We start from the raw sequence: 13,849 nt of genomic DNA on the forward strand, positions 1-13,849 counted from the left end.
ATTATGCAATTCTACTATTCCTTCATGCATACTTGACAACTCTACTAATTTGGGCAGTATAATACCGCTTTTGAGAGTTTTGAAGTGGCTACCGACTCTTAACTCTAATTTACGTAACTGTAGCAACATACAAAATATTTTATTATTATGCACCAAAAAATGACACAATTTCACAATGAAAAAGAAAGCTTGAAATTTAGGTGGGAGGTCATCCCCTCTCATCCCCTCTGTGCTCACTTCACATTCTCGCACAACCTTTTTGCCTCTAAAATGTTGGCAAGTATGTTTACGCTCAACATCCTCATGTTTGTACAATATTGGCTTTTTTATCGTCTTCTAACAATTCTTATATTCAAAAGTAAATGACTCAAAATTGTCTTAAAATGAGTTCATCAAATAATAAACAAACATGTTCAGAGTGTACATGTATGTACAATGTCAGCCATGTGCATAAGAAGTAGCAATTCCTTCATGCTCAAGCACAAACTTTCGTCTAGCAAAAGATCAAGCTCTAGCAATTGCTCTAATCTGTATGTATAACTTTTTGGTTGCCTTACAGAAGTTGTTTACCATTTCAACAGTAGCGATGTCAAGCCTTTGCTAACACTATTTAGAGGAGAACAAATGTGGGTTTTGTACGATACATTTTAAAGACATGCATATTTCCCGACTTACCAACAAAATTTCACAATGATTTTTGAACAATGTGAACACTCATAATGCACACATACTCACATACACACACACACACACACACACACACAGAATTGCCAATCCCCATAATTTTCCCCCGCTGTTGCTTGGTTAGCCTGGATCTGCCAGGAAGTTTTGTGTGGCTTCTATCTAATGCTTTCCAACAGAGTGGGACATCTTCCTTGTTTCTCATCACATTCACATAAAATTGTGAGTGGTAATCATTGAATATTCTTCTTCTTCAAACAAAATACCTTCAAATACAACTCAAGAGCAATTTCTTCTTGATTTATTTTACTCCTGTACAACTTCGGATTTTCTCTTATGAACATGAACATGATGTGCAAATGCAAACATCCTAATTAAACAAAAACTCAAGCTGGCACGACTGAGCTCAAAATGTCCAGCAAATGCTAGTAAGAACAAGCAAAAGATCTGTTCTACTTGTATGTATACATTTTTAAGCAATTGCTACTCTTCACAATTTGGCCTTTAGTCTAGAGAGTGCAGTTCTCTCAAGTACAGACCTACAATTCCTTTGCTAGCATTGCATATGTACTGATAAGTTGTGTAATTTTGTCATATTACTAGAAAGACATGACTTAATTCTATACAAAGACGATGTGGCTGGCTAGACATCTGGGGTTTGTGGGAGTCTCACATGACCATCTTTCTGGGTGAGGTGTCGTCCGCGACAAATCAGGTACAGAAAGATGAGAAGGAGTGTCAGCACTATGATGCTGGTTCCTATCACGATGGCGATGGCTAGGGAGGAAGCAAGAGATAATTACAAAAGGTTTTTCAACATCGATAATTGTAGCATGTCATGCCTTCAGTGTACTAATATTGGTGGTTAATGGCTACTTTAGTGCCTATTCCATTTGCAGTGTCCATCCTGCCTCCTTCAAGATGGCATAGTTTTCACATGCTGCATTTTTAAATCTAGTTTTGGGCACTTGTTACTGTATATCATTATTACAAATATGACTTTTTACAAACTGGTTCTTGCTGCACAAATCATATCTTCATTCATCTTTTCCCTTTTATGTAAAGTGCTATTTCATGCCACATTCAAGTTGACTTGAACAAATAGATCAAAATCAGAATGATAAAAGTCTAAAATTTAGGTTACTTCGAAGTTTCACATGATTTCCATGTACATTGATTTTGCTTCTAAATACATGTACATCTGCATGCACTTCATATCATTAACCTACACTGTACAGATTGATCTATGCACAATAACAACAATGAAAGTTATGTTTTGGTTTAAAAAATCACCAACTATCCTTAACCCCTAAGAGTCATCATTCTGTGTCATGAAAATAGGACGAACAATTGATGTGTCAAATGTGAGTAGTTTTTTAGTTTGTGTCAAAACAGGAAATCTAGCAAAGCTTTTTAATGAAAATCACTGGAAGGATTGAGAGACCAATCACATAACCATCTCATCTAATTTGCACGAAGTTGCTACTAATTTTACATATACATGTAAAATCATTTTAGGTCATACCTCTTTTATTCAAGGTCCCATTCTGTTAAACTCTTTACCACTCTGTCTGCTTTTACACTTTTTTCGCCATCCAAAAAAAATGCAGAAATCATACTTAAAACAAATTACGTACTGCAGTTTTTCTCGAAGGTAGCACCACATTCTGCCTTCACATCAAGTGGAACTACGTTCTTGAGTAATTCCTTGAACTTTGGAAGGGGGCACATTTCTCCACAATCAGCCAACTTTAGTGCATACGGCTTCTTTTGATCTGTTGCATTTCTGAACCACATGCTGACGCTGAAATTTCTGTGTTGAAATCAAAAGTATTGGCCATTAATATGTGTAAGGCATGGAACACATACTGTAAATTTAATTTTTTTTTTTTCATAAAAGAAAATGGATATCTAAATGAACATGAATTGGTTCACAAGGTACTTCATTTCATAAGTGATTACCCAATACTATATTGCTCCTTATAGGAGAAATCCACTCAAAAATTTTATCAGTGTTGAAAGAGAAAAAAAAAAATCCCTGCAGAACAGTGCAAAAACGATCAAAACCGGATAAGAAATAAGTAATGACATGCTGAAATGTCAAAAATTTTCAGAAAACACTTCTTGACCATCATTATGAATGCTCAAATCAGAAAGTCGTCATGCTCTCACAATTTCTCAATTATTTCATATATACAGAATGACAAAAATCTCACATTTCAGCTGTATTTTATGTAAAACTTGCTTTTATCCACCCAAGATAAAATGAACAGATGTTAACTCTGATATATTTTGGTATGGGAATATATTTTAACCTTTATCAGCCAAAATTAACATTTTGTTTTAATTCTGAAAACTGTATTTAACATACAAGAACTAGAACTATCACTCAATGTGATTAAAAACCCCACCTAAATTTGAGGGAGTTAGCTCAACCAGCAATAATTTTGTATGCTTTTCATTGAAAAAAAAAAATGTTACAATGGCAATGCATTGTTCAACATTGAATAAATGTATTTTGTTCACTGTTAGCCATGTGCCATTATATCTCCAGTTAAGTGCTCAAAAACTGAGTAAGATAAATTAACCGGCAATTTCCATGATTGTCATTAAAAAAATGTTGTTACCATGGCAACACAATGTTTGACATTGACAAATTGACATTTGACAAAAAATAAAGTGTGCACAACTATATACAGTCACACCTGTCTATAGCGGCCACACAAGGGATACGGAAAAAGTGGCCGTTATAGACAGGTGGCCGCTATAGACAGGTGATCCAACTTTGTGTGCATTGCCTACATGTACATGTATGTGTGTACGTATGCACACGTGTGTATCATGCATAGAACAATGCCGGTGTTTATGAAATTGTCGCACAGTAGTATACATGTAGCATGTGCACAGTCATGAAGAAAGCTTAACACTAGTGCATTATTGTGACTGAATAAGTGATGAATGCAGCGGTAGCGATCACTGAATGCTGCCCGGGAATGACTGGCACGGCTAAAAAGCAGAAAAAAACGCTGAATTATTGGCTCGGCTACGGCTCCATCGGGTTTTTGGCCGCTATAGACAGGTTAAAATCTACCGCGGGAAACAAAATTTGCGGCCGCTGGCCGCGTTAGACAGGCGGCCGCTATACACAGGGTCTTTAACATGGCTTTTCTCTCGGGGGGATTTTTCAGTGGCCGCTGTAGACAGGTGGCCGCTATAGAGAGGTGGCCGCTAAGGCAGGTTTGACTGTATTCATAGTGGTCACATGTGCCAAATTTCAAGCCAAATGCTCAAAAGCTTAGGGAGTTAGCTGAATTCACAATATTGTATGATTTTCATTCAAAATATGCTGTTACCATGGCAACACATATTTTAACAATGACAAAAGATAAATTTTGCACATCTAGGTAACATAGTGCCAAATTTGAAGCCAAGTTTGAAGAGAGTTTGCATAGCTGTATCCAAATTTTTGTATGATTTTCATTAAAGACATACCGCTATCATGGCAACACATTGTTAACAATGACGAAAGATAAAGTTTGCACATCTACATACTATGGCGGTCTCATGTGCCAAATTTCAAGCCAAATGCTCAAAGACTGTGGGAGTTAACTGAATCCACAGTATTTTTGTATGATTTTTATTCAAAATATGCTCTTACCATGAAAACATATCGTTCAACAATGACAGAAGAATAAATTTGCACATGTATGTACTACAGTGGTCACATACACCAAATTTCAAGCCAAACGCTCAAAGACTGAGGGAGTTAGCTGAATCCACACTATTTTTGTATGATTTTTCATTCAAAATATGCTGTTACCATAATAATAATAATAATAATAAACCATATTTATATGGCGCATATCACAAAAATAGATTAATGTCTCTAATGCGCATTGAAGGAAAAAGGAACTAATAAATAGAAATAAGGAAAATAGACATGTGTGAGAGAGAGAGGAGGCAGAACAAGATGAAAAGTGACAGAGCTGTGAAAAACATTGCTTAGTTTTAAACCTGGTCCACGGACATGTTAAAGAGATATGTTTTCAACAAACGCTTAAAATCATCTACTGTATTAATTTGCTTAAGTAGGGACAGTGATTTTCCGCGATCGCGGAAAACGGACGGAAAACGCGGAAACGGCCATTTGAAACGGAAAAAGTAATCCACACGGAAAATCACGGAAAATCACTTTTCAACAAAATAAAACACAAAAAAGTAAAAATAAATCCAACAGAAGCTGTAAATTAATCATTATTACATGTCCACGATATTCACAGACTGCGGAGACTTGAGTTTCAATAACTGTCGAACACTTACTCAATCCAACACCAACTGAAAGTCCATTTATATTCCAAAACACAATGTGTGTCTCGCCGAATAATGTGTGATGATAAAGCCAGTATTTTGGCAGTAAAAGTAGCGGCAACAGAAGAAACTGCTGTTTTCTGCTCGCGGTAAGCTGCCAGCAGGTGAGTCGAGTGGTGACTTGCTATGCCTGCCTGCTCCACATGTGTCGTGTGTATAGAGCACAATGCATGATGTGAACACCAACATCACGCAGAAAAAAAGAAAAATCCCACGATGCCAAGGTGCCAGACTGGGGAATGGGGAGGGGTGGAGAGAGAGAGACCATTCAACAGAAGAAACCGCGCGTATTGGCGCATTCTTGGAGGTCATGAACTGTCTGGGGTGTTGGAGATGAACAGGGAAAGAATGTTTACCGGTAATTAAAGATAGCTCAAGTCGAAGCCCCAGGGCGAAGACCCAGGATTACAAATGTAATGATTTTATATTTCTTTCGTTTAAGCTCACTCACCAGCGATATTTGTTGAGCTTAATTTAGGTGTTTGAATGTCACATTTTTTATGAGATTGTAACTATGTGTAATACAATACTATAATACCTATTGATTTATCAATCTGTAAAACACAAGTGTGACTACCAGTGACAATAAAAAAAGACTTGTATTTGTTTTCTGCCGAGATTTTTTTTTTATGTCTTCATCCTAACACTTTCAAGTTCATATGAAATTTCTGATGTTTTTACTGCAGCATCAACAGTCCAAAATAAATTACTGAAATATTGTCTAATTGCATTTGAAATATGAGATGTGGATGATCGTCCACATTGATTTGTACCCTCTTAATTTGACATTTCATATGAATATAGTAGGCAATGTTTCAGTAAATTCTGAAGCTTTGTGAATCATGAAAATTTTGGCAACCATCCACTTGAACTTCAGGCATGAAAAGTTCCTAAGAATCAGCAAAAACAACTCAACAGATCAGAGATAAAGTTCCTTCGAATTGAGAAGTAGCACGCAGATTTGCTGGGCGTGAGACCACAAGGATCAGCTTTGTTTTGAGATTGTCACAATCGTGTTGTCACTGAGTATCGGAAAGTTCTCACAAACTCAAGGATCACCTCTCCCTGCCAACTCCAACGTGTTGCTCCCCAACAACGTGCATGGTTGAATGCATGGCGTCTCGATGTCACCGTCTATACTGTAGGTACCCGAGGCTGCTTTGTATTTGTCTTGGAATATTGATTCATTTCTTGCCATGACATGAGTGTAGAAATCTTTTTGCATGGCTATGTAAAAATTTGTGACACTCAACTCGTCTTTTTGATGTTTTTCTTTCAGTCCAAAAGGAAGACAAAATAGTATCATGACGTTTGCAATTGTTCAAAAGGTCTGCTATTGATAACTCACAGACTAATCACTAAGGGGCTGTTCCCAGGCCCTCCCTCCTCCAGTCGAGCAATCTACACGCGCGCGCAAATTCCTCTGCCATGTGGTTTGCCAGCCAGCTGTCGGAATGTGCTTTGAAGTTACATGGCAGCCTGGCCTGGCTGGCATGAATGGGTGTCGAGTTTCAATCAATATCTACTGTTGTTTTATTCTTGTATTTGAACATGTCGTTTCACCTGACAGAAACACGGAAATCGGGAAGGTGTAGGGGAGAGGTTTTTGTTGTGTTGCAATGTGTGTGTGTGTTTCCTCGGTTTTTTTTTTCTTGGTTTTTTTTTTTTTTGTTTTGTTTTTGGTGTTTGTTTTTTGTTTTTTGTTTGTTTGTTTGTTTGTTTGTTTGTTTTTTTTTTTTTTGGGGGGGGGGGACCCGAGGCCAGAGTGAGGAAAGATCAGAGTGAAATGAGTGCTAGTTTCTTGTCTGGATTATTGACTGAAGAAAGATAAATTGATTGTTTCTTTAGTGCTGAAATTTTTTATCTGTTTAGACCTTCTGAAGGAATAAAAAGACTTGACTAGACAGTAATAAGTCACTTGACTAGCAAGTCAAGAAAGAGGACATAATGATAGTTGTTGATACTGCAGGCCAGGCTTTGATAGTGATACACAAATATGTAATGTCCCACTGCATGATTAACTGGATTACAATGTATTGACTGAAGAAAGATTTAGATAGATTGATTGTTCTTTTAGTGCTGAAGTTTTTATCAACACTGCTTATTAAACTGATCATCATGTATTCTGTTTGCAGCTTCTAAAGGAATAAAAACACTTGACTAGTAAGTCACTAGTTGAGACTCAGAGACTTCTTTCACTTTGTATATATTTTTTTTTAATTTGTAGACAGCAGTGTAAACAGTCGTGTAAACAGCAGTGTAAACAGCCCTCTTTATCATCGATCGCCATAATTAACCTCGCAGATTTACACATTACGCAATACTCTTCGAACATTATCACTGTGGCAGCCTAAACCGCCATTTGGCAACCTAAACCACCCTTTGGCAACCTAAAAAACTCTATAGGTTGCCCGGCTGGCAACCAAGGAAAAAAGTTCAGTGAGATCCCTGTGCATGTTTTGACAGTCGAAATAAATAAATTGTAATCCTGATGTTTCATTTCATTTGTCTTCATGGGTGTGTGGTACAGAGGTTGGAAATCATCAGGTATACACTATGCATAACATGTTTGAATGTATACGCGATTACACAGGTACACAAACTTGCAATCATTTAATTTTTGTTCATTTTTGCATGCAAATACATGTAAACGGAATTTGCATTTTTTGTGTGTACAATTCATATGGGAAAACGGAATTTCCATTTTTTCACCATGTTGAAACGGAATTCATGATTTTCTGAAACGGAAAAGGCAATTTTTTGAAACGGAAAATCACTGTTCCAATTTGTTCCATACTCTGCTGCTGCCAGTTGAAAAGATCTTGCGCCATAAAATTGTGTTGATATTGTGGGGGTGTGCAACAGAAGTTTGGACTGAGAGCGAAGATTCCTTGCTGGACGATATTTTGTTATGAGCTGTTGGAGGTAAGTAGGACCTAATTCTTGCAAACACATAAATACCATGATTAAGATCTTGAAGTCAATCCGTTGCTTTACTGGCAGCCAATGCAGTTGTCTTAGGATTGGACTTATATGTTCATTGAGTCGAGTACGTGTAACCAACCTAGCAGCAGAGTTTTGTATTCTCTGCAACTTTTGGATTTCATTGTTTGGTAAACCATACAAAATGCCGTTACAGAAATCAAGACGAGACATTATGTGAGCGTGAACAAGTTTCTCTGTCGACTTTTTGGAAAGGAAAGGACGAATTGTTCCAATCTTGCGCAAAGCAAACGAGGCTGTTTTACAAATCTGATTCACATGGGCTGACAATGTCATATGTTTATCCAGTCTTACACCAAGGTTCCTGGCGGAGTCAACTGTCTGTATACAATTGCTATCAAATGAAATGCTTTCAATCCTACCGTATTGCCTGAATTTACTTGTAAAATGCAAAATTTCAGTCTTATCTTCATTGAGTTTAAGACCATTGTGAACCGACCAATGTTTTATGTCGACCATACAGGCTTGGAGTTGCAAAATTGCTTCTGACTGATTACCCCTCTTTACCAGAATATATACTTGTGTGTCATCAGCGTAAATCATACTATTTAGCTTGTGTGCACAGATAATGTCATATAGTGGGGCAATATAAAGGCTGAAGGCAACTGGGCCAAAAACTGATCCTTGCGGAACCCCGACAGAGGAGAACTTAGCATCTGATTTACAATTGTCAGTTATAACCACTCTATGTGTCCTGTTCTCAAAATATGACGTTATGAGTTCAAGAGCCATACCACCGATACCATATCTATCATGCAGACGAGATAACAACGTTTCATGTACAATCGTGTCAAATGCTGCCTTATAATCAAGTAAGAGTAAGATTGCCTCTTCACCTTTGTCGAGGCACTGAAGGATATCATTGACAACTCTAATTAATGCAGTTTCACAACTATGGTACTGTCTATACGCAGATTGAGTCATAACATACAAATTGTTTTTCTCAAGATAAACATTCAATTGATGGACCATGATTCTTTCAATCGTCTTGCCAAGGAATTTTAGATGAGCAATCGGCCTGTAGTTTTTCAAGTCCTCCGGATCCAGTCCAGCTCCCTTGATGATAGGTGAGATAGGAGCCTTTTTTAATGCATCCGGGAAACGGCCGCTTACCAGAACCAAATTAACTATCCTTGTGATTATAGGAGCTAGCTCATCAATGTACCTTTTAAGCAAGTCCGTTGGGATTGGATCCAATTCACACGTGGTAGATTTTGAACGAGAAACAACTGTTTTCACCTGCAGTGGAGACACAGCTTGAAATTCATCAAACTTCAGGTTAGTTGTATGGAATATAACATCACAAACTTCAGGACAAGATGCAGGATCGAGGGAGGAAACGATCTTATCCGTTTTGTCAGCAAAGAAGATACAAAACCGGTCTGCCAGAGATAGGCCATCAACATTATCCTTCGGTAGTGTTTTATCTGATCTCTCCCACATGTTACTGACTCTGCGAAAGAAGTCTCTTGGACCACAGCCTTCTAATTGCGCTGAATAAAAAACTCTTCTCGCCCGGATTAAGACTGCATTATAGAATGATGCCTCCTTAAGAAATATCTGGTGATCAATTTCTAGCTTGGATTTCCGCCAACGTCTCTCAAGCCTTCGGAGTCTTCTTTTTGCATCCCGACAGTCATCAGTGAACCAAGGTGAGCTAGGTCTGGCAGTAATTGTCCTGATGGTAAGAGGAGCGTGATGATCCAGTAAACCCTGCAGGGTTGACTCATACTGTTCCATCAGGTCATTGCAGTCAAGTTCTGTGTAACATGTGTATAGATTTGACCTAATAATATCCAGCTTAAAAGTGTCTGGATTGATATCCTTTACCTTCCTAAACCTGATCTTTGTCCTCACAGGATCAGGTTTGCTGACGGAGAGGTTACACAAAACTGCTGCATGATCCGAGGGCAAGTAACTAGTGTGTGAGATCTGGGAGATGATGTCATCTGAAGCTCTAGTTATTACCAAATCCAGTGTGTGTCCTTTGATATGAGTTGCAAAATCAATGTGCTGAAACAAATTGACTGATGATACCAGGTCAGAAAAGGCAGCCGCATCACGGTCATTAGGGTCATTGACATGAAAATTGAAGTCTCCTGTAATAACAAGCCTATTGGGCTCTATCATTAGTTTCTCAAGGAGAGTGGCAAACTCTTCAAAGAATTTTCGGGTTGTTGATGTATGATCTCTTTTCCTTTGAGGCCGATATATAACAATCAACCGGAAAGGATTCTGATCCTTGCTTGAAATAAGGATGTCCATATACTCAAAAGAGTCAGGTTCACACTGTTTTCGTTGTGATATGGTGAAGTTCTTGTGAAGACAAACGGCGATGCCGCCACCAGCTCTTTCCTTCCGAGGTGAGTGGATGAACTGGTGACTTGGTACAGATGAGCTCAGGTCCGCTAGACAACGGTTATCCCTAGCATCCCCATTCAGCCAGGTTTCCGTTAGAGCTAGTATGTCGATGCGTCTAGTATTGACGAGCTCAGATATCATGTGGGTCTTATTTTTTACTGATCTTGCATTCCATAGTGCAAATGATGAAAAAGAATGCACCTTTAGGTCGGGTTCATCCTGCTGAGCTTTGGAAGACTGCGCTGAAACCAGTTCCCGTCGTTTTTGGACTCGACGTTCACCTTTAACTCCTCGATGGGTTCGTCGTTTAGATGATATCCCCAGAGAGTTGATTGTATGCCAGGCTTTTGCATTAATTCTGGTGATCCGAGTGCTGTTCTCTGCATTTTCTTCCAGTGCAGGGCCAGGATTTGGATGAATGTCGCCATGTTGCACTAGCTCTATACGGAAAGTACATGTACTATTTGGATAGTACACTATCCTCCCACCAGTGTATTCTCTGCTGCAGCTCTTAGAAGGTCTATCATGGTCATGAATAGACCTATTCAGATGAGTCCAGTTGAGGGAGATGGGACAGCATACAAGAAGGGTGGCAAGTGTTGTAATCCCCCAGATTAGCATTGTGTGAGTCCAGGTTCACTGGTCATGATCAAGCTCGAGCGAACACCAATAGGGCAAGGAACTGGCTGCAGTAGAAGTATGGCTTCCTTCTCAAAATTCACAGCAGATCATGGAAAAGTTGATGCTCGAAATATGTGGTTTGCAGATCAGAAATCCTTCTAAAAATTGTCCAGGTAGTTCACAAGATGATAACAAACAAACTGGCATACAATTTATGTCAGAATAAATGTTTGTCAAGGCAGATGTTTGTCCATGGCAATGCAATGTTCAACAATGATGAGAGATTAAGTTTGCACTTCTACGTACTACATTTAGCGGTCTCATGGGCAAATTTCAAGTCAAATGCCCAAAGACTGAGGGAGTTAACTGAATCCACAGTATTTTTGTATGCTTTTCAGTGAATAAATGCTGTTACCATGGCAGTGCATTGTTCAACATCGACAGAAGATACGCTCTGCACATCTACATACTTTTATAGCGGTCACATGTGCCAAAATTCAAGTCAAATACTATGTTACATAAAACTCAGGGAGTTAGGTCTTTCCCCATACTTATGTATGATTGGCATAACAACTGCTGTTGCCATGGCAACAGATTTATTCTCATACATAAAAATGTGTCTTGCACAACTACACATTATATTGATCCTATTCACCAAATTTCAACTGAATTGCCATAAAACTGACAGAGTAGTTTGATCTGCGACATTCTGTAAGATTTTTATGAAAATTTGTCATTACTAATGAAAAAGGTGTCTTGCACATCTGCATTTGAAAGTGGTCACACATGGCAAAGTTGGGTTTAATTGCTCAAAAAATGAGAGTAGTTCCAACCACAAGTCTTAGGAAAACTGCCATTGCTTGGCAACGCATTATGTGATACTAACGAAAAAGGTGTCTTGCACATCTACCTTTGATAGGGGTCACACGCCAAATTTGGGATTAATTGCTCAAAAAATGAGAGAGTAGTTTGATCCACAAGTTTTATGAAAATCTGCCGCTGCCATGGCAATGCATAACGGACCGACCACCCGACCACCCAGTCATCCGACCTCAGAGTGATTCTTCTATACCTCCACACACACTGTGTGGGTGGTGATACACTCATACAGTATAACAATTGTGAGGGCATGACATCATCAACATGCTCATTTGAATATTCATTAGGACTTCATCAAGAAATGTTTTCTGCAAAAATGTGAAAATTTCAAAATATCATACCTTACTTATTTCTTATCAGATTTTCGTCATTCTTAGAACATTCTGTAGGGATTTTTTCCCTAATTCTTTTGGATTTTATTTAGTTTCAGGGTGAATTTCATCTTTAAAACTCTGTGTTGTCTCAAAAGTATAGATACACCATTGCTTGACAAATGTCACTCCAGTATTCTTTCACTAATTATCAGATTGTGGGAAATTGGACTTGTAAAACAATTTCATAAGTGATTGATATAGCACTTGAGAACCACAGTGACATGAGAAATACATTTCATCCCTTTTTAGGAGAAAAAAAAAAAAAAAAAAACTTGTGATTTCCTGGACCAATCAGTTTGCCTCTAGTTTGGTGGTCTCTTATTTATACGTTCCTCTTGCAATTCTTCAAAAGCCTCCAATGCCCCCGAACGAGATTCTTTTTTGCAGGTCGACAGAGAACAGACAGGTTGGTAATCCATCTGTGCGAAAGCACTCAAGTGGTACATGTATCCCCTTTTCACGGTCAACTACAGATGTGCCATCGAATGCAAAATATCAATCGAGCATGAATAGAGCATGCACTGATGGGCTCACATACTCTTTTGTTTTACAAAAAAGAGGCACATGAATAGGATCTATCTACATGATAAATCTGTTCTTCCACAGGGTCCAAGATTTGTAAACCTATGTAACACCTAACAGTCCTTAAATAATACCAAACATATTTTACTTATCATCTGACTGACCTTTTGACACAATTCCTCAATATGTAGGTCCCATTTTAACTCTGAATCAATAATAATACCTACATATTTGAAATTTCCAACTTAAGATAATTTTTTATTTTTTATTTTTAGGTTCAGTATGTTTTTGAAGCATATGCTTTGTACCGATTAATGAGGAAACAGTTTTTAACCCGTTGAGGACGGACTGATTTTGCTACAACACGCATTTCCCATAGACGCCTGCCCGAGTATACTCGGGACTCGTCCTCAACGGGTTAAGCAGTTTACTTCCAACTTTCTATGATTCATCCACACATTAAGTTTCACGTAATTCTTCATGAAGTACATTTTTTTTTATTATATTGGGATCTATATTCAAGAAGTATAGGACAATGCCAACTGCAAAAGATGTTTGAACATTTCTCAAAACAGTATGGCAAATTGTTACGATACAAAAACAATATTGGACCATAAACAGATCCGTGTGGTACCCTATGATTTACTTGTAATTCTAATGATAGTGCACTGTTAACTGAAGTTCTCATGTCTACTTTTCAGACAGCTCTATGACACCAGTCTAAGCATTGACCCTTAAAAAAGTGTGCAGTAAGTAAACGTAAACCCTTTTGAGCACACTGCAACATTATCTAAGAAAATGAAAGTTTTAAAAATTGATCAAATTTTGCAATTACAAATGGCCATATTTATGTTTCCATACTTCAAAGGCATGTCACCTGTCATCTTCCATGAGTCATTTATCCAAAATAGTGCAGTTCATACTGGATGCGCTAATAACATATGTTTACCCTTTTACCCATATAAGTTTTCAAAGACTACAATTAGATATATTGGAGCTAAGTGCTGGAATGAGTTACCTGCTATCATCAAGGAATGTCC

At 38.1% G+C, this 13,849-nt stretch overlaps 1 protein-coding gene across 2 annotated transcripts in view; it reads right to left on the minus strand.

Annotated features, from left to right (window-relative positions):
* Positions 1-793: 793 nt before the first annotated feature.
* Positions 794-13,849, minus strand: part of LOC140228638 (lysosomal acid phosphatase-like) — a 135,391-nt gene continuing 122,335 nt past the window's right edge. For both annotated transcript variants that reach the window (XM_072308887.1, XM_072308886.1), the window contains exons 9-10: positions 2,319-2,494; positions 794-1,458 (exon numbers count right to left, since the gene is read on the minus strand). In XM_072308887.1, coding sequence (XP_072164988.1) covers positions 1,325-1,458; positions 2,319-2,494 — 310 coding nt within the window. In that variant the 3' untranslated portion in view covers positions 794-1,324. The remainder of the gene's footprint in view (positions 1,459-2,318; positions 2,495-13,849) is intronic.

Source organism: Diadema setosum, chromosome 5, assembly GCF_964275005.1.
Source record: "Diadema setosum chromosome 5, eeDiaSeto1, whole genome shotgun sequence".
In the NCBI taxonomy this organism is placed as follows: domain Eukaryota; kingdom Metazoa; phylum Echinodermata; class Echinoidea; order Diadematoida; family Diadematidae; genus Diadema; species Diadema setosum.